At 38.8% G+C, this 19962-nt stretch overlaps 1 protein-coding gene across 3 annotated transcripts in view; it reads left to right on the top strand.

Moving 5' to 3' along the window:
• MAST4 (microtubule associated serine/threonine kinase family member 4) overlaps window positions 1-19962 on the top strand; it is a 529678-nt gene that overhangs the window by 372192 nt on the left and 137524 nt on the right. Inside the window, exon 1 of one of the 3 annotated variants that reach the window (XM_012721947.1) lies at window positions 34-495. The exons of 1 other annotated variant lie outside the window; for it this stretch is intronic. In XM_012721947.1, coding sequence (XP_012577401.1) covers window positions 404-495 — 92 coding nt within the window. In that variant the 5' untranslated portion in view covers window positions 34-403. Of the gene's footprint in view, window positions 1-33; window positions 496-19962 lie in introns of those variants that run through there. One more of the 3 variants, XM_012721948.1, reaches the window with a different exon arrangement.

Raw genomic sequence — 19962 nt, 5'->3', positions numbered from 1 at the left:
CCCCCCCCGCAGGAGCCGCAAATGGTATCTGCCAAACAGATGACAAAGTACCTTGGACTGAATCACACACAGACAGCATTTTGAGCAGAACATACAGCCCAACTCTTGTAATTACTGTTTATAGCTGGCCGGGGCTGACCAGGAGAGGGCAAACCCAAGAGGAAATAAGTTTCCTGAACCTTGGAGAAATGGCTGTGTGTTAATTAAAGGCTGGGACGGGTACTTCTCAGACATGCACCAAGTTGTTCTTGAGATCACAGTTCACATCACGTTTCCTCTCCAGGGAGTGAGTAGATAATTGGGATCTTTTTTGTCTTTTTCTTTTTCTTTTTCTTTTTCTTTTACCCTCTTCCCATTTTGGTCTTATGGCCTTCAACTCGCAGTGAATTGAAGAGAGAAAGAAATGGATATGTCTGACCCCAATTTTTGGACTGTGCTTTCAAACTTTACTTTGCCTCATTTGAGGAGTGGGAACAGGCTTCGGAGAACACAAAGGTAAAAAAAAAAAAATCGGGGATTCTATGCCTGGAGAGGGAATGCTTTGGCTTCGGGGGATTTTTGTTTTGTTTTGTTTTGCTTTTGTGGGTGACAGTTTGAAAAGTTTATACCATACCAGGGCAACCCTGTTTCAGGTATTCACTTCTCCTTGTGGATTTCCTGAGTAATCTTGATGAATGTGCCTATCTAAGTTCTCCTTCTGAAATGTGGATAATAAGACATTGAATTGTGAATGGTGGGGAGAGAAAAGAGAAGGGGGAGGAGATAATTTGCGAAAGCCTGTTTCTTTGATCTGATCGTATTTATCCATTTCATTCACCCAGACATCAAGTCTCTGCTTCTCTTTGTAGAGTCTTTCCCATGTTCTCCTCTATTTAATATTTGACCTTTATAAGATGCAGATGTACAAAGCAAAGATAGCTCAAGTTCGCCTGTTTGGTATTGTCTGCTTAAAGAGACAGGTCTGCATAACTTTGCCATTTTGTTTTTTTACTGGTTTCCTGACATTTCTAATACAGTCTGGCCTTTTCATCTTGTAACATATATGTGACAGAAAAGATCGGGGAAGGGCAAGAGAAATTTAAAATTGAGATGAAACTCATGCCACAAGTGAAAGGCAGTTCGGAGTTATATGCTGGCTGTTAGGTTGGGAGAACAAGATTTTAAAGGTGGTGCCTAGCACTGAGAGGTGGTATCACTGTGGTTTTCAGTGACACACACTCTGAGTTGTGTAAATGCAGAGTCGTTGTTTTTCTCTAAAACTTGCCTTTCATACACTCGTGAGCATGCATTAGAGCAATGGTGCAGGCAGGTAAACTGGATGTAGCTATCAGATTCTGAACAGGCTCTCAGCTTCAGAATCTCCAAGCTTCAGTATTTAAAGAACCAACGAATGGTCTGTTCTGTATGATTATACCTGTAATTTTGTAGCGTAAATGCAGATATATGACACTTTGGGAAACTTAGTCTAACCTTTTGAACTGGCATTTCTTATGCCTCAGAAATGTCCTGGAATACTCTTACAACGTTATTTATACAGGCATACCTACTTTTATTATGCTTTGTTTTACTATGGTTCATCAGAAAATGTGTTTTATACAAGACTCTAAACCAGCAAAACAGGCTCAGATGATAATAGTATTTTTTGTCAATAAAGTATTTTTAAATGAAGAAATGTGCACTGTTTTTCAAGACATACTGCTTCATACTGACGAGATTACAATGTAGTATAACTTCTGTGTTTAGGGAAACAAAAAGTTAGTGTGATTTGCTTTGTTGTTGTGTTCACTGTGTTGTGGCATCTGGATCTGAAACCACAATCTCTTGGATATTTCCTATACACCTATAGATGAAAAGCACATATAAGTGTGATAGCTCAGATTTTTAAATCATAATTGCCTATAAATGTGACTTGAACAGTAGTGACAGCTCTAAATAATTTACATTCTCAGGCTGTGCCTTTTAAATAGGTGACTGTGCCTTTCTCATTCTGCAGTGTGTTCAGAGAGATTCTTTTGGTGTTGGTCATGTCTCAAGCTGTCATTCATGTGCCAGTCCCCAAAAGCAGCTGATTAGTTGAGGAGACCCTTGCTGTACACTGCCGAGGCCACCTGCCTCATGGTCAGAATTCCCGTAACTTCTGAAACTTTTCAGTTTGTCAGGAGCCTAAAATATTTCTGAGTGATGATATGTATAGTCTCTACTCTTACCTGCAGCCAGTTTTGGAGAGTTAAGTCTGCTCTGACACCACACCCATGTGTCTGAACCTGAAAAGCTATTAGAACCTTCTTTCCCCCACTCCTACTGATAGTATTTTGGAGAGAGTTAAAGTTCATGAAGACTTCTTTGACCTGACCCTGGTTTGAGGGCAGTATTTCTTCAGCTCAGAATACTCTAGTACAGACAGTTCACACTGGCAGAGAGCCTAGATTCTAAAGTGGACTGGGTTCTTTCTGCAAAACGGGAGAGTTGTCTCCACTCCCCAAGTCTTGGGCTCATGTCTTCTGTTTGGTGAAACAAGATTGTTTGGTTGTCAGAGCCTGTTACTGAGGATTTCTAGGATTCCTGGTTTGGAAATAGATGTCTTGAAGATCATCTCTACATGCATATATTTCTTGTCTCAAAGGGCCAGCACTGCTTTATATTTATTATGTAAATTTCCAAAGATTAAGGGCAGGTGTTCTCCTCCCAAGGGCAGTGTCTGTTCTTGTTACATTCTTTTATTTTGTTGTGATCCATGCTGCCTCTGTGACCTTCTCTAAGGACATGCGGTATATGATTTTGGTGTAACTTTATCCCTTCCATAACCTCTCTTAACTGCTTTAAGTTCTGTTTTTTCCTCCCTGTTTCTGATCCAACCAATCAGTTTCTATAAATCCGCCTTTTCCAATATTCTCCATTTCCCAGATGTCCTGTCTGTTCCCCAGCTCATGGTCAGTGTCCAGGTGAGGATGCCTGACCCTCGTTCTCTATGGGACCTGTCTTAGCTACTAGAATATCTCCTGCTCAAGCCTAGTTGTTATTTTTTGTTTCTCCCTATCCAGTAGCTGACTTTGTCTGATCATTCATTTTGCTTAGCTGCTTATTGAAGTTTATAATGTAATCCAAGGACTTCATCTTAACCTTTTTTTTAATATTGCTTCTGTGTCTACCCCAACTTAAAGTTTGGTTTTCAACCTGTACGTGAGCATCTCAGAATGCTCAGGAACAGGATTATCTCACCATTTAGACAAAAGAAAGCGGTTGAGTGGTTTCAAACTCCTCCTATAAGTCTGTTCATGGAAGACATTGTCATCATGGACACTTTGGGTCTTCTACATTATATCTGCCTTGTCTGGAGGGCAAGGGGCTGGTTTGTTGGCTTGTCCTGTCACAGGAAAATTTTGAAGGTTTCTCTTGCAACTCAACCCTACCTGGGTCTCTAAATCCCATATTTCTCAGGAAAAGGAGCCCACCATTCATAGTCAGGCCCAGACTCATACCTAGCACTGATGCGAGGAAAGTCTGTCTTCCTTGTACTGAGCCCCAAAGACCATCTTTATGTCCAGTCCCCTTCATTCTTTTTTGTCTTGACCATGTGGCAGGCATTGGGTTTTCTGGATGCATAATGACATTGTCTGCTACTCTGCTGTGAGGCTCACATGTTCCATTGGAAACCATTCCAATTTTTTTTTTTAATGGGTGTGTCCTTCTTTCCCCTCCTTTATTTCCGGGAGGCCATTCAACCGATGCGTTGAGAAGCGTCAGGTTGGGCTAGATTATTCCACACCTGAAAATCTAGACAAATTGTTTCAATCAGAATTTGTTGTTGTAAAAAGAAAAAATTGTTGTTGTAAATTGAAGTAGTAATTACCTACTTTAGAGACAGTAAATTTCAGAGCTCTGTGAATATTTCACTCACTCACTTGAGGGCCCCCTTGTAACTTAGAGTGGAAATTAGTTTGCCTGCTTTATGTTACCACTCATATTTATACCACTCTTCCCTTTGCATTAAAACTTTGGGGAAGAAGGGATCGAACTTCTCTTCCCTTGCCTCTCCTCTGTCACGCTGTAGAGAACTACACTGAATTTCTAAATGCCTCTATACTTTGGAGGTGCACCTTAAGTTTGCTGATGTGCAGCCTAAAGAACCTAGAAGCGTCTTGATTTTTAATTGCCAATAATTTGTCATGTGTTCATTGGACTCAGGTGACCACCTCCAAATCTCAGTGACCCCTAAATCAATAAAACCTTTACAATGTCAGTGGGAATTTGTGACTCAGTTCATCACTTTGAACAAGTTTCCAACTGTATTTTTCTAAGAACCCTTGGGATAAAAGTTTTTTTTTTTTTTTGCCTTTGGTTTCTTTTGTGATGAATTCACATTAGTCAGCAGTTGCTATGAACAGCAGGTACATTCAGGACTCTGAAAGTAACCTGCTGCAGTTGTCAGACTGTATTGAATGATATGTCCAGGCCATCTTCCCTTCTCTTGGTGAGTTTTTTCTTTTTGTTTTGTTCATGAATACATGTCTTTACAAAGTATGGAGATAAATGTCTTCTAAAAGTATTGATTTCTCTCCTGCCCTGGCCTCTCTGGTATTTATGAATTTATACTCATCTCTTTTTAATCAAATCATTTCAGTACACATTTATTTATCTCCTGTTGTTTCCCAGAATACTGTGGCCCAAACCTGAAAACCATAGGCATGTCTTCAGTGAAGGTGTGCAAATGAATCAATATAAAACCACACAAGAGAGAATTATTACAGGATGCATATAAGCTGTATGAGTGGTCCTTGGGAAAGAGTCTTTGGTCTCAGGGAGCCAGGACAGGTACCCCCTAAAAGTGGACAGACATTTATCCACAGAAGGACAGAGCCTTCCCAAGGAGCTAAAGAAAGGGTGTAGGCACAGTCATGATGATCTTGGCAATGCAAAGTTCAAGGAACAATATACTTGGCTCAGTATTGTTGGGGCATGAAGTTTGAAGAGCTGGTGTAGCACAACAGTCAAGACAGTTGATCTGAAGCTATTTCACCTAGGTTCAAATCTCAACTGTATGATATATGATAAGTCAACTTTTGGGGACTTTATTTGTCCCATCTGCAAAAGAGAGACATGTAAACTTCTTATTGCATAGGACTGTTAAAAGATAAAAATAATTTTACATGTATGAAATGCATATTTGGCATATAAACCCTAACATTTGTTTTTGTCAATGAGGCGAAAAGTTGAGTGCTTGGTCCTCAAGGAAACTTGATGTTTGGCCTTGGACTCCCATGGGAAAGGGTGTCCAGTGGCACTAGGGAGTTTGACATCTGGGAGATGTGAATGAGACCTAGAAAGCAATGAGAATATTACCACTGTAGCCTATCGGAAATGTGGTAGAGGCCTCAATAAAGAATAGGGTGAGATTATCCCTCTGAGAGATATTAAGGATATAAAATTGATAGAGTTGACTATGAGGCATCAAGAAAGATTCCACAGTGATCCTGGGGTTTTTGATGGGAGAGCAAGAAGACAAGTGAGGGAGGGGAAGACACAGCACTGTTTCATTGCATTGACCCCTCTTATCCCTGAAAACTCAGTTCAATTCACATTTATTGAATATCTGTTTTGTACTGAGTGCCATGGAACATTCATTCCTTCATTTATCCAATAGCCAGTGCTGGGCGAAGGATAGAGTGGTAAACAAGACAGCGTGCTTGGGCTTCACAAATAAACAAGTTGCTAAATAAAATAACTCAGTTGTCAAACGCGGTCTGTGTTTGGGAGACCAAAAGCAAAAACTGAGAAGAGAGTTACAGTGTGGGAGGCTCTTTAGAGAACGTAGTCAGGGGAGGTCTTTTGAGAAGGTAATATTTAAGGGGAGCTCTAAAGGATGGAGACATCTATGAACAGATGGCTTTGGGGCAGAATAAAATCCATAGGTGGTTGAGTGTGTAGGTCTATGACACTCAGGGAGGTTGGGCCAGAACCAGTGGACAAGGAGTCACCACTAGAGCCCTCTGTGGATTATGTAGATCAGTCTGCAAGAGAGCTTAAGAGGCTCCATTTGTGGAGTGGGCAGAAGTGCAGATGAATACAGAAAGGCAATTTGAAGGAGAGTCAGCAGGAAGGAAGCCAGTAAGGTGTCCCAACAGAGATCCCGAGAGGGGAGCTGGATGTCATGTGTCCCCCAGAGAGGAGAAAGGAACAGGTTTCATGTCTGATGTTGGAGATCAGCATTGACTTCAGTCTGAACAGCAGCAGCAGTGATTGGGAGGAGACTGGGGTGAGGGGTGATAAGCCAGAAAACAGCAGTGAAGTGAAGAACCGGAGCCCATGTGCACTGCCCACTCTCTCTGGGTAGCTCAATAAAGCAGCAAGGCCTGATGATGTGTTGCCAGTCCACATTCATAGCCAGCCTGTCAGGCCTCTTACTCACATCCCCTTACTCACTGTTGCTCATTCGCCTGCTTTAGCGTCTAAATGATAGTGACAGTTTCCTTTTCACCTCCTCTCTCAAAGTTCAACTTCTTTCCATAGCCTTCTGAGTGTTTCATGGTTACAACTGCAGTTTCTTTTTCTTTGAAGCCCTGGCTCCACCCCACTCCCCAGCAGTCTCCTAAGCCTGAGCACCGGACACCACTGCTGCCTTTGGCCCCAGCCCCCTGCAGGTGGCTGTTGCCTCCTCAGATCCTCTGCAAGCCTGACCTGAAGGCTCTGCCCCTCCCTGAGTCTCTGTGCCCATTTCCTCCCACTCCTTGCTTTGCCCAGGCCTGTTTCATAACTGCTGCCTTTCATCCTTCTCCTTTCTTCATGCCCTAGTCTGTTTTTTCCATGTGAGACAGTCCTGTCTATCACTGCAGGCATGCCTTCAGTCTTCCCTCCTGTCCACTCAGCTCTGACAATGGCTAATAGGCCAGGAGATTTTCCATGCCCCAGCTGGGTAAGGAGACAAAAAGAGAGCTGAGACCCTAGGCCAGAACCAGCACCAGTCAAAGGGATTTCTGGGGACAACCTGGCCACCCCACATCAGAACACGTTTTCTCATACTGTGTGTGCATGTTGTACCCAACTCAGAGGACACAAGCAAGAAAAGGCACATTTTGAAAATGCTGCTGCTAACCTCTAGAGTTAGCTTAATAATAAGAGATAGGTTATAATAGGAGATTATAATAGTTTATAACAGGAGATTTCAGATTATTTTGTCCCTTGAATATTTAGGTATTTTGTGAGGGAAGAGAAAAAGAGGGCAGGGGAAAGAAAGGAGTGAAAGAGAGATGTAAGTGCAAAAAGTAGATTTTAGGAGAAGTTCATTCAATATGGAGCATCTGTCCCAGAGGAAGGTGTGGGCTCTTCTCTGTGATAATTGGTCCCCTCTGAGAAGGGTGCATGTGTGTCAATAAATTTGCAATGAGGGGATAGAATAGTATATGGTTTTATGGCGTTGCTTTCTTCTCTTTACACAATGTCCTGTTATCAGAGCCTACATTAGGGCTTTAAAACAGGGGACTCGTAAGCTGTAAGATAGAGACCATCTGCCTTCTGGGATAAAAACTAACAGATGTTGGGTTTGAGAAATCATTGGAGCCCTTGTATGGTGATAGCCTCTGGAGGAAAAAGCTTGGAAGAGGGTCTTTTTAAATAATCAGGGAGATTCCACCTTGTGTTGGTTGAAATGGAGATAGGCTTGTTTCTCAGGGAGATTAAGGCCCAAGGCCCTGAACCCCCACCTCACTCCTCGGTACACACCCGGTTATGTGAATGAGCTTGCACAAAGCTATTTTAATCTGAGCTGTCTTTACTGCATGAAACCTTGTCATTTAGGAGTGTGACATCATGGTGACTGAATCATCCCTTTGAAAGTTTAAGTATTCAAGCCAAGATATTAAAAATGGTCCTGGGGCTACCTGGATGAAAGTAGCAGAGGGTGTGTATGAGACCTTGATTAAAAGCAAAGCCAGTCTCTATCAGTAGAAGTCTTGACTCTGTAGTAGCAAGTGTGGTTTTGGGGTAAGGTGGCAGTTAGAACTCAAGAGAGCACTGGAGTTCACATGGTTGTTAATATTCCTTGTCCGGGTTCTTTCTTTGCCTCTATCTTGGTAATTAAAGAAGGTCCCTAGTGAACCTGGCTGTAAATTCTGAACATGTTGCTTTAAACCTTATTAATAGAATGAGAGGGCCTGTGGGAGCTTTTGCTACACTAGTGGCTATTGGACATGCTTATTAGAGAAGGTAATTATACTAATATCAAACTGAAGTATCATGTCGTTTTGTTTTAAAGAAAAGAGGCCTAAGCAGAGAATTTAGGCTTTGATCAGTGCTTGAAGGTGATACAGATTGGTGAAAGGAATAGACAGCCATTAATAATCTAGCTCTCATCTTATTTCTGACTTTTACAGAAATCCAGGACTTTGTACATTATGCTAACTATGTGGTCTTCTTATACTTACACTTATCAAGTTATCTGAATTTGTTAGTTTAGGGTCTTTTAGGAAACCAATTATAGGCAAAAGGGCAGGTGAGATCCAGATCTTGACAGTGGCAGGCCACCACCATTTGTATTGTAAATTTCGAGAGTTAAGTTTTTAGCTCCTCAAAGGAAAGAATCTCTCTATGTCTCTGGAAAATTCCTGACCTGATATGAAAGGTTAAATTGAAAGTTTCCTTTAACAGATAATGTTTTAGGTTCTGAGTGAATCACCAGGGTGGGGGAATGAGGAACTAGTGAAACTTTCCGAGGTCTTCTCAGGGTCATAGAATCAGAGAGGAAAGAAAACTGATGGGTCAGTTTGTCCTATGAGTGTTGACTAAAGCTGTCTCTACTGTGCTTTAGTCCATCCAATTTTATAGTCAGTGCCTATTAATGTCTATAATCTGTGACTTTGGGCCTTATGTGATTTCTCTTAAGAGTCTCTGCTAGAAACTGTCAAGTCATTGCCAGATTTCTTAGCTCCTAAATCTGAAGAAAATCAGTGAATCCACAGCTTGCATGAAAGTCAGAGATGTCCCTTTAACATTCAAAGCCTTTAAAATACTATAGTAATGGTATCTGCAGATTAGAAACTCTAATTCTTAAATGTTTGATTTTACATATGTGTGAAGGAATAAGGGGGCGGGGTAAGTAAATTCATCGTGGGAAAAACTGCCAACTGCATTAAGCACTCTAGGAAATACGGTAAATGCAGCCTTTGTTACTGTAAAACAATAGCCAGTAAGTGACTATTATGTAATGTTATTTCTTAAGCCTGATTTGGAAGGACTTGCTGATTTTGGAATTTGAGATAGGATTCCTGTCAAAGTATTCGTTCTACTTAGCTAATTTCAAGCTAATTTCCAAGTAGTTTTCCTAGGTCAGACACTGAGTATTGGGGAATTTGAAGCCATATGTGGGTTAATTTATCCACTTGCTTTGCTCTATTTCATATCCACCCAGATAATCACAAATTGTTTGCCCATCCAAAAACTGGTTCATTTTAAAGACAGCAAGCATTTGCTCAGCCACACCAAAGAGAAGGTGGGTGGTGAAACAGTGATGGACATACTCACCTGCCATAGTGTCATTATGGATGTATATTTTCTGTAAGTGATAGATCTCTTAGCAAAGGAACTTTTTGTCATTGATTTTAAATGACCGTAGTGGTAAGCAGCAGGACACATAGAATGTAGGATAGGAGAAGGGTGTTTTATGTCAGAGTTCCTGTACAAATTCTGCAATACGAGCTGCTGTGCTTATGAAACATTACACTCCAATATGCCATGGGACATGTTTGCCATGATTTAGATGTTTGTGGGACATATTTGTCTGTCATGTTAGATGTTTGGACCACAGAGTTAGTAAGGAATAAATATTACCATATTTGTATTGTGGGGCTTGTAAAATTTGTATGCAGAATTCTTTCTCAATAGATGGTTCTCCTATCAAGCTCGGATAAGTTAGCCTTTGAAATCTAAGGTTTTTAAGGTGAAATGTCAATGTGGTTTTCATAAACCATTTAAGCATGGGGATGCAGGCCCAGGATCAGAGATGTGCTTCTCTTCAGTCTAGTTCTTGGCTCTTAGTAGTTTTGATGGTATCAATACCAGCATCCCTATTGCTTAGATAAGTCCGTCAGTAGGTAATTTTCAGGAGCTTTTTGTTTTTCTTTTTTGAAATTGTGATTACTTATTATTTGGTGGCTTCTTAAAATTAACTCTTTAAAGAATAATTGTGATTTGTCTTAACCTTTTGAGATTTAACCTTAAAATTAGTCTACCTTTTAGCACCAGAATTAGGGTTGTTTTGAGGTCAAAAGGGTCAGAATTAAGCAGACTCAAATATTAAAATGATGCAACTTTTGGATATCGTTCCTAAGAAATACGAACATTCTGTGGAGTGGGTTCCATGATTAGGAACCATAAAGAAAGGGTTCCGACTCTTGGCATTGATAAGTGTATTCAAAAATGTTGTATTCAAGCCAGAGTAAATATATATGCCCTTTACACTTTCCTTTACTTAGCAGAAGTCACCTCTAAGTACTTACTTTGGCATTAAGGAAGCTCGTCATTACCTATTGTTTGAGAAAGATTATAGTTCTCATTTTAAGCCAGTTTTCTAGTTCCCATGTAAGTAAATGCCTGGCCTGGAACTGAGGAAACAATCTTCGCTTTTCAAACCTTCCATTTTTAGGTGTGTTCTGCAGGCAGTGACTTGTAGCTGTTTCTTCAGCCTCTTAACAGGTTTGATTTCAAATCTATTTAATAAGAAACTAACATGTTTGGAGGGGATTCATGGCCCAACATTTATGGATTTTGTTGGAAAGTTCCAGGTGTGTATATATCTTAAACTCTATGTTAAGGCCTATTAGACTGAAGTGATTTTGATTTTGCTTTGCTTGTTTTGTTTTTACCTTGTAGTCATAAACAGAATTTCTTAAGATGTATTAGGGATTGCACTGGGAGGGGATAGCCCAGGATCCTGAAGGGAATGCAGCTGCTCTTTCAAAAATCCTTTCCTTTGATTGCCTTAGAAGCACTAAAGAAGAGTCAAATGATTGTTTACTGAGTCAAAAGATAGAAAATCCAGATGCCAAAGGCTGGAGGGCTGAGCCCTGAAACTTGGGAAGTTGGTGACATTTAAAAATACCTGGAGGCTTTATTTGTGAGTCTGCATCTCAGCACGACCCTTTTCTTCCTTTGAGAGCTTGTGGATGAACCTGATTCACCTTCTGCTGATTTATAATCTAATAAGTTAGTTTGACTGTTTGACTTCCATGGACAAAGTCTGGGGATTTATCAAATTACCTTATTTATTATTCATTTCTCTACCAAGTATTTATCCAGTACTTTATATGTGGCCAGGGGTGTGATTTTCACCTAGAAGAAAAGAGTATGTATAGCATGGTGCTTTCTTATGAGTGACTTAATCTAGTTGCATTGGAAATCCATGTTAGGCAGGTAATCACAGAACCGTGGAGTAACCAATAGGAGATGTGCCCACATCAGCTGGGAGAAGAGGAGTAATGTTGAGGCAGTTTGGTACATGTTGTCTCATCTTAAATCAATCTATAATATCTGTTATACAGATGAAAAATTGAGGCATAGGGAAATTAATTAACTGTCCCCAGGTCTCACCAGTAGTAAGTGGTAAATCCAGATAAAATCTTTATACCAACTTGTTCCAGGAAATCTAGCTTCAACAGTATTCTAATTATTGAGAATAATATTTATACCATAAGACTTTAGCTTCATAGTTTTTATAGCACAGCGGTCACCTAACAGTTCAAATGTATCTGTGGAATTTAGCGTCCTGAGAGTTTTGATCATAGCTATAGAAATACCACCTGCCGAGTGAGATAGAAGGAGGTTTTACTTCCTTTTAAAATTGCCACCTGCTGGTTCTCTTTCCCTTTAATGGAAATCTTGTATGTATGCTTCTGTAATTTCCTCATCCTAAAGTACCACAGTTCATAATGATTTTTGATTGGGTTTTTGCTTTTAAAAGTGAGATTTTACTGTACAGTTCTAAATACCTGCTATCTTATAGACGTTTGAATGAGTAACAACTACTTCTTCCTTGTTAATTTTTTCTGTCTATAAAACCATGTGCATTCATTACAACTGAGATGGAAAAAGGCACAAACTGATGTAAAAATTAACAATTATATTTATTTTTAAAAAATGTGCATTCACTGGAGTCTCTGTATTATGGACACATCTCAGAATCTTTACTGATCTTATAATAGTGCATAGAGTTGACCTCATAAAAGTTCTCACATCTTAAATGGCAGTACAGTGTGATTGCCACAAATGATCTGTCGGAAGTTTTAGAGATGACTGACTACAATTTCTCCATCCCCTTTTGAAAATACAATAATTCTTCTTGAATATGCTACTACTAACTGTTTTTAAGGAATTAGGTCACTGGCACTCACCTAAATACATCTCTTCTTGTGGGAAAATCCTTGTATTTAGAAAAGAGAAGGGACTGCTTTGTTATATATAGAATAATTGTATATGACTAAGCTATAAATGGTTTAGAACACAAATAATGTATCTGACATTCTCTTCTGTGGCCATCTCTTGTCTCTCAGTGACACAAGGGGTAGGAAGGATTGCGCTTTCATAAACTTGGAGTAAACGAGGTGTCCTTTTCAGGCATCATTTTTTAAATGTTGGAGGTCACTAACCTAGATCCAGGACTTGTTCAGATTCCTACTGACACAGGGATTCTCACTCTAGAGATACAAAACCCAGGTAGCTGCATTAAGCTGATGTTGCTGTCGTTCGTTTTTTAATATGGTTTACTGAGCTAGAATTTGCATGGATGAAATCATCCTTTTTGGTTAGTCATAGAACAGTGAAGAGATAGACTATTTCAGTTGTGTCCAAATGGCTTAGATGTTTTTAAATCATTCAGTAATGTAAATATATTGTTAGAATACAACATTTTGTTTTGTTCTTCCCTGTCTTCTCCATTTTAAAATTATCTGTATTATATTGAGATTTCATTCATTCGTTTCCCCCTAATGTCCTTTTTCTGTTCCGGGATTCTAGCAAGGATACCATGTTACTTGTGTCCGTTTTTCAAAAATTATTTTGGTGAGGAAGGTGTTTAATACATAGTGTGATTGCATGGTTGATAATGTAAGCAACAGGAAAATGCATCCTAATGAATACTTGATAGAGAAGCACAGAATAAAATGTATGGCTCATTATTCATGCCTTTGGTGTAAGGTAGGTGATAAAGTTATAGGAAACAACAAACAAACTTTTGCAGGAAATGGTTAAATGTTTTTGAGTTCTAGATTAGAAAACAGGTGGTGGGTTTGGGAGGTATGAAGTTTTAAGACGTAGGTTATGGTTGATATAAAATACTGAGATGAGGAATTTGGGGGACTTTCTATGCAAGTGAAGACAGAATAAAACATACATTTTACAAATGATAAATTCAAATTTAATGTTTTTCCTTTATAAAATGCCTTATGTCTTTTTACTGTATTTAAATGTCAAGGTAATAGATACAAATTTTAAAATGAAGTTTAATTTAAGACCCACGCAAGATAGAGGATGGGTGGAAACAGAAACAGTCAAAAAGAAGGAAATCACCCCACGTTCTAACACTCAACCATAATTACTATTAAAATATAAGGGCTTGCATTTGAAGTTTTTCATTTTTCACCTTTGAAATTTTTCATTTTATACCTCCTGCTTTATAAACTGTTTTTCACCCCTGAATAAGATTCTTTTAAATTCCATCTTTATATGCAGATATTTTGAGAAATATCCATAACATACAGCATATAACTTACACGGGTGTGGGCTGGCATCCGAACTGCTCTCTGGCAGGGGCCGCCTATGATGGGAAGGGCCTGAGCCATCTCCCTGGTGCGGAGGGGGCGGGGCAAGGCCAGGGACAGCGGAGATGTATGTTGTTGGATGGTCTCACACTTTAGGTTCCATATTTCTCCACCTGTAATCCTGTATTTAGATCTCCTTTAAAAATACTAATGCTAACTCAGAAAGATCACAATTATCATCTCCCACTGTCTTAAATGTTAAACCTCAAGATCTAAACTTTATCCCTTGTATGTGAGCAGGCTCGCCAGATGGCAGGCCGATTAATATATTTTTGCAAGGTGTAGAAATGTTTTTTCTCCATAGGGGCACAATGAGTCCATCTGCCTCACATCTCCCTTTACCCTCTGCCCTTTGAGGAAAATTATCACTCAATTTTCAGAAAAAAAATTGTGCAACTTGCTAAGAGCTATTTTGTGCTTTTTAAGGGAGACAGTTTTAATAACTGAAACTTTTTACCATACGTATTTTTGAAAGTCTGTGCCTTGGATTAATATATATGAACATCTATGCTTCATTAGGTTTATTTGAGGGAACATTGGGTACATAAGAGCATGTGTTTTAAATAATGGTTCATAGAAGGCTGCTTTTGTAAAGAATTTCAGAAACATCTGGTCAACCCTCCATATTGTAAGATAAGGAAATTAATATTGAGGCTCAGGCTAGTAAGCAACGTGACACCTGGGTAGACTTCTGAGCTTGGTGTTGAGATTCCAAATTAGGACAACCGTGAAAATAGAATCTTTGATATCTCTTAAGGGAAATGGAAAGTGAAACCTTGAATATATTTTAACAAGGAAAAATACACTTATTACCCATTCTCCCTTTAATTTAAAGCACTGAATTGTACACATCACCTGTGTTTCTTTTTTCACTAAAGTGGCAATTTAATCAATAGATTATGAACTGTTTATTACAGTATCTGTGTTATCTCCAGCTCCAAAGGACAAGTGCCACCTCCCCTTTTAAAGCATTTATAAAATTCATGGTTTGGGCACAGGGTGAATGAATTACTGATTATGTAAATACCGGTGGGGTTATTTTACAAAATCCTCTCATACCCTTATGGTATGAAGTAGTTTATACTGAATATTCCAGAAGCTGCTTTTGGGAAGGGTGTTTCAGTGATAACTCTGTTTACCAGAATTTTTGATGCCCTGCATGTATTGTTATAGGTGAGCATAGAGCAGTTAATGTAAGTGGGAGAAGGGATTTAGACTTGGCGTTTATTTTTTATGTCAAACAAACATTGACTCTTCTTCAGCTGTATTCCACTGAAGACACCCTTTTCATATAGTGGACAGTTCAGACTTTGTCTTTAGGCCAGCCTTGGTAGAAATACTGTAATAAACTAAGCATGTGACCTAGGCAGGTGACTTTACCTCTGATAGTTGATTTTCTTAACTTTATGTAGGAAAAATAATATGAAGCCTTCTTTAGTTCCCTAAATACAATAAATTATGAAGTATTTAAGGCAGGGACAGGCAAACTACAGGCTGCTGGCCAAATCTGGCCTCCCACTAATTTTTATACATTGCCCTTCTGATTAGGACACTGCCACCCCAGTTCACTTAGGTGTTGTATATAGCTGCTTGTGCTATAGTAGCAGAATCTAGTATTCTTAATATGAGACTGTAGCCTGCAGAATCAAATTAATATCTGGTCATTTATAGACATTTTACCAACCCTGGCCCTACGGCAATGCCTAGAAAATATAGCATTTGATATATATTAAGTTTAATCTTTCTATTTAGGTATTCTTTAAAAGAAAGATAGGGCAGGTGTGGCCTTTGTTAGTAATCCCTCTGAAGCCCCTCCCCCTCTGGAGTATGGCCAAAGCCTTGAGCCATGGCACAGACCAGAACATGTTGAGAGTGGTATCTCAGGGCTCCCACACCTTGAAAAGTTAGCGTGTCCTGACTTGAATTGGGTGTTATGCATGCTACAGTATTAGAATTTTCTCTAAGCCTACTATAAATACAGGCAAACTATCAAGATTATAACACATCCCAATTTAAACTATTTCTCACTATTTAATACTAGGTGTGTTCAATCTGTGCTTCTTCAAAAGCTTCCCAACCCACCCCCAAAACTGTGGAATTTGTCATTTCTAAGTACACTAAGATAGATTACACTTTATATTTAGCCAGCGGCTTTCTGAAGTCATAAAGCAGTAGTTTTCTGAAGCAACAGTGGACCACTTGAAAAAGAAATTTCTCAAAGGAGTGGTACATGCTTTTGGTTAATTTTGTTTTTTGTTTTGTTTTGTTTTAAAGATTTATTTATTTGTGCATACAGAACCGGGGTACAGGCCAGAGGCTCAGGGGCGGTGAGAGGCTTCACCAGAGACAGAGTGGGGAACAGAACAGGCAGATCGACGAAGTACAGTGCTGAGGGGAGCAGTGGGTGGGTCAGGAGAGGTCTGCCACACCATGTGGTCGCCTCCGGGGCAGGCGGGAATCAAACTCTTGCTGAAGTGGCTTTAGCTTCTCAGTGCTGTGCTTTAATCCCCTGGGCCACCAGGGAGGGCCAAGTTAATTTTGTTTTTTATGTTAAGTAAGATGAACTCAGAGTTCCCCAGCAGTTTTGATTAGAGACCCCCTGGTATTTAGTAGAAATCTTAGACCCAGGATAAACTGGTAGGATGTACCAGAACTTTGTGATCAGTGGCCAGACTACATTTCCCTCACAAAGTGACAAGGAAGATGGGAGAGTTCTGAGAACTGTTAGGAGCAACTGGGCTTGCAAATTGCATCTTATACTTTTGGACATATTGAGGAAATTTTCTCAAAACAACAAAGGGATTTTTTTTTAATTTGTAGTATTGTCAATGTCTCTTAGAAAATACTGTGAAGAAATTATAAGAACATTACCTAAAATTCTGTAGCGTCCTCCTTGACTCGTTGTCTTTGCCCTCTGTTTTATTGTTTGTATTGCTTCTGTACAGGCCTTTAGCATTAGTCCCAAAATGTTGTAATTGTGTGTACTTATCTGAATTCTCAGCTGATTGTGAATGTCTTGAGGCAGAAACTTTATGCCAGCATAGTGTCTGGCACATAATAGACACTTAATAAAGGTTTATTGAATGAAAGCACTCCACCGTGAGCATATTCATGCATATAGCTTTTTCTGTCTTTTGGAACTATTTCCTTAGAATAAATTCCCAGAATAGAACTTGTGATGTGAATATGTTTATGAATCTTGATACACAATGCCAAGTAGCTTTTATGTCTACTTGAGGTTCTTTCCAAGTTTGTGACTCTCATATTGCATGGTACATTATTGCTAGATTGGCAGTCTGGTGTTCCATATTTTCTCTAGCAAAAAAAAAAAAAAATGACAGAAGGCTACATTATCGCCAGATTTAAGTCTGAAATGAACATTGCGTATGCTTTGGGATGAAGAGCTTTGTAAGGAATAAAAATTCCTCCTGTGGAACATGGAAAATGGACGGAGGCATCAGAGGCAAGTTACAGGACAAAGATTGCTGTGGGGCAAGTAACTCCTGGAATTTTATTCCTGCCCTGAACTTTAACTATACTGTTATCAATAGTTCAAGAAAGTAACTGGATATTTTTTTGACTTGTTTTTTTTTCCCCTCAATACATTAAATGTTCAAATATGAAACATTAATAAATACAAATCACTGTTGATGCACATTCCAAAGTCTGCTTTTATCAGGGGTTGAAACTGCTTGTCTAATGTGTTATGCCTTTCCATCTTTAGTGATCTGATTTGTAAGTGTGAGATATGTTTGAGCCTCCAGGCTGTAACCTTGAGCAGTAGTAGCTTTTTTTTGCATTTGATGTTTTTCCCACCCTCTTCTAGCACTTAGCAAGCTCACAAATTACCAGTGGTAGTTAGCCCTATCTACCATTTGTATAAGTATGCTACTGGTAAACACAGAGTCACCTAACTGCCCCTGTATGGGTGGCATTAAAGTTTGTGGAGTTTTAGCTGAAGAAAGCAAGGGTAATGTTCCCATTTGAAATATCCTATGTGGAAACAGAATTTTAATGAATAGAAACTTTCGGCGGATACTCTAAAGCATGTTATGTTCTGTGTTATGCACTGTGTTGTGTTTTCACTCTCTTCAAACTTAGCTTAATCCATATTTTGAGCCTTAACTTTAGTTTTCTACATGGTAGATCTGGGTTTTAGAGAAAACCTCTTTCTCAGCTTTTCTTTCCCAACAAGCATGTGTCTGTGAGCTTTGACTTAGTCAGCCATTATTCAGGAGAATCTTTGAGAAGCCAACAAAGATTGACATTTGATCACACCTTGGTCACCCAGCCACAGCTGAAAAGGATTCAGTGAGCAGTGAAGACAACAATTCCAACTCCTGTTACTTGCAGCCTGTCTAGACTTGTGGAGAATTGAAATGAGAATGTCCTTCATGAACCTGGGCCCTGTTTCTCAGAGAGCCAAAGTTTATCTCCATTATATAGATTAGAATGGAGTTTCTAGAATTCTAAAGACAGGTGTCCTGACTCAAATAGTTTTATTTTAAAGTATTTGAGATGGACTTATAATTGGGTGGGCAGGATGGTAGAATTATGACTGGTGTTATTTTGAAAGACCATTTAGAAATATAGCATAAATATAACTCTTTACTCATATTCTGTATTCAGTCCTTTTCAGTCCTTTTTTGTTTGCTTGGCTCCTTTGGGATTTTTTTAGAATTTTTCCCAAAAAAGTTTAACTGGTAATACACACACACACACATATATAAATTTACCTTTTCTACCATTTTAAAGTGTTCATTTTTAATAATGTTACATAATTCACATTGATGTACAGCCAGTCTCCAGAACTCCTTCATCTTGCAAACCTAAAACTCTGTACCCAAGTTTCCATGAATTGACAACTCAAAAGTGAAATCTCAGTTACTTTTTTTTTTTTATAACTGGATCATTTAAGTTAGCATGATGTACTCAAGGTGCAATCATTTTGTAGCATGTCAGAAACACCTACCTACAGGGAAAAATATTATTTGTGTGTGTGTATGTGTGTATCACATTTCATTAATCTTCATGGGCACTTGGATTGCTTCAACCTCTTAGCTATTGTGAATAATGATGCTATGAACATGGGTATGAAATATTTCTTTGAGTCCCTTCTTTCATTTCTTTCAGGTATATATCCATAAGGTACATTGTTGGGTTGTATGACAGTTCTACTTTTTGTTTTTTGAAGAAACTTCAAGGCAGTTTTCCAATGCATTTACATTTTTACCAGTAATCTGCAAGGGTTTCAAGTATCTCAGCTCCTTGCCAGTAGTTGATTTTTTCGGTGTTTTTAATAGTAGCCACTTCAGAAGGGGCTAAGCCACTTACTTCAACTCATGTTTTGTCTTTGCTTCTGGAAAAGAGTTTTGTCAAAACTCCTGAAAAGAGTTTTGAATACTGTTGTAGGTAGTTGAGAATCTTCTTTTGATGGTAAATAAATAAGCTGATTTTCTGTTTCTTAGATATTTGAATTCTGTGGCATCTTTTTCGGCATGTCAGCTTGTAGTTGCATACCTTGAAAGCTGAAAATCTGGTTCTATGTATATTTTATGATGATGAGTGAGTGGAGAAGGGAAGGAAAAGGGAGGGAAGATGGATTTTGGAAGCTCAGTGCTTCAGACATTGCCTGCAGCGTGTTTCATGTTCTTTCTTTGAGGAATTCTTTCTCTCATTTTTTTTTTAAAGTCTAAAAAAAAAAGCCATAAACTACAATGAAAAGAACCCTGAGGTTTCTAGTTTATAGTCACACTTCTGCCCCTAGTGTGCCATTGGCATGATTTTCCACTGCTTATCTTTTTTCTTAAACCATGGATTCTGGTGGCAGTATGGTGAACCATCTGAAATGCTCTTTCAGAAAAATATTTAAAAATATACAAAATGTATAGGATTATAAAGGAAACCAGTTATACTGAAATAGTGACCAAAATAGTTTTAAAATTCTGATATATTGGTACATCAGATTGCAAGAGGTCTGTCTGTTAATTACCATAATTTTGAAGTGATAATGAGTAGAAAAGATATTTTGATATATTTGCAGCAACTGCAATAGCATATAAAATATATGTGATTTCTATAGGTGACAAAATCAAAGGGGTTAGTAGTATGTACATGAAGGAAATGAGACATTTCAGTTGGTGGTTTTTGAAAATAAAGA

This window comes from Condylura cristata, unplaced genomic scaffold, assembly GCF_000260355.1.
Source record: "Condylura cristata isolate star-nosed mole 26May11 unplaced genomic scaffold, ConCri1.0 scaffold00007, whole genome shotgun sequence".
NCBI classification, from domain to species: Eukaryota; Metazoa; Chordata; class Mammalia; order Eulipotyphla; family Talpidae; genus Condylura; species Condylura cristata.
The sequence above is the reverse complement of the archived record's forward strand: the minus strand, read 5'-3'. Positions and strand labels throughout refer to the sequence as shown.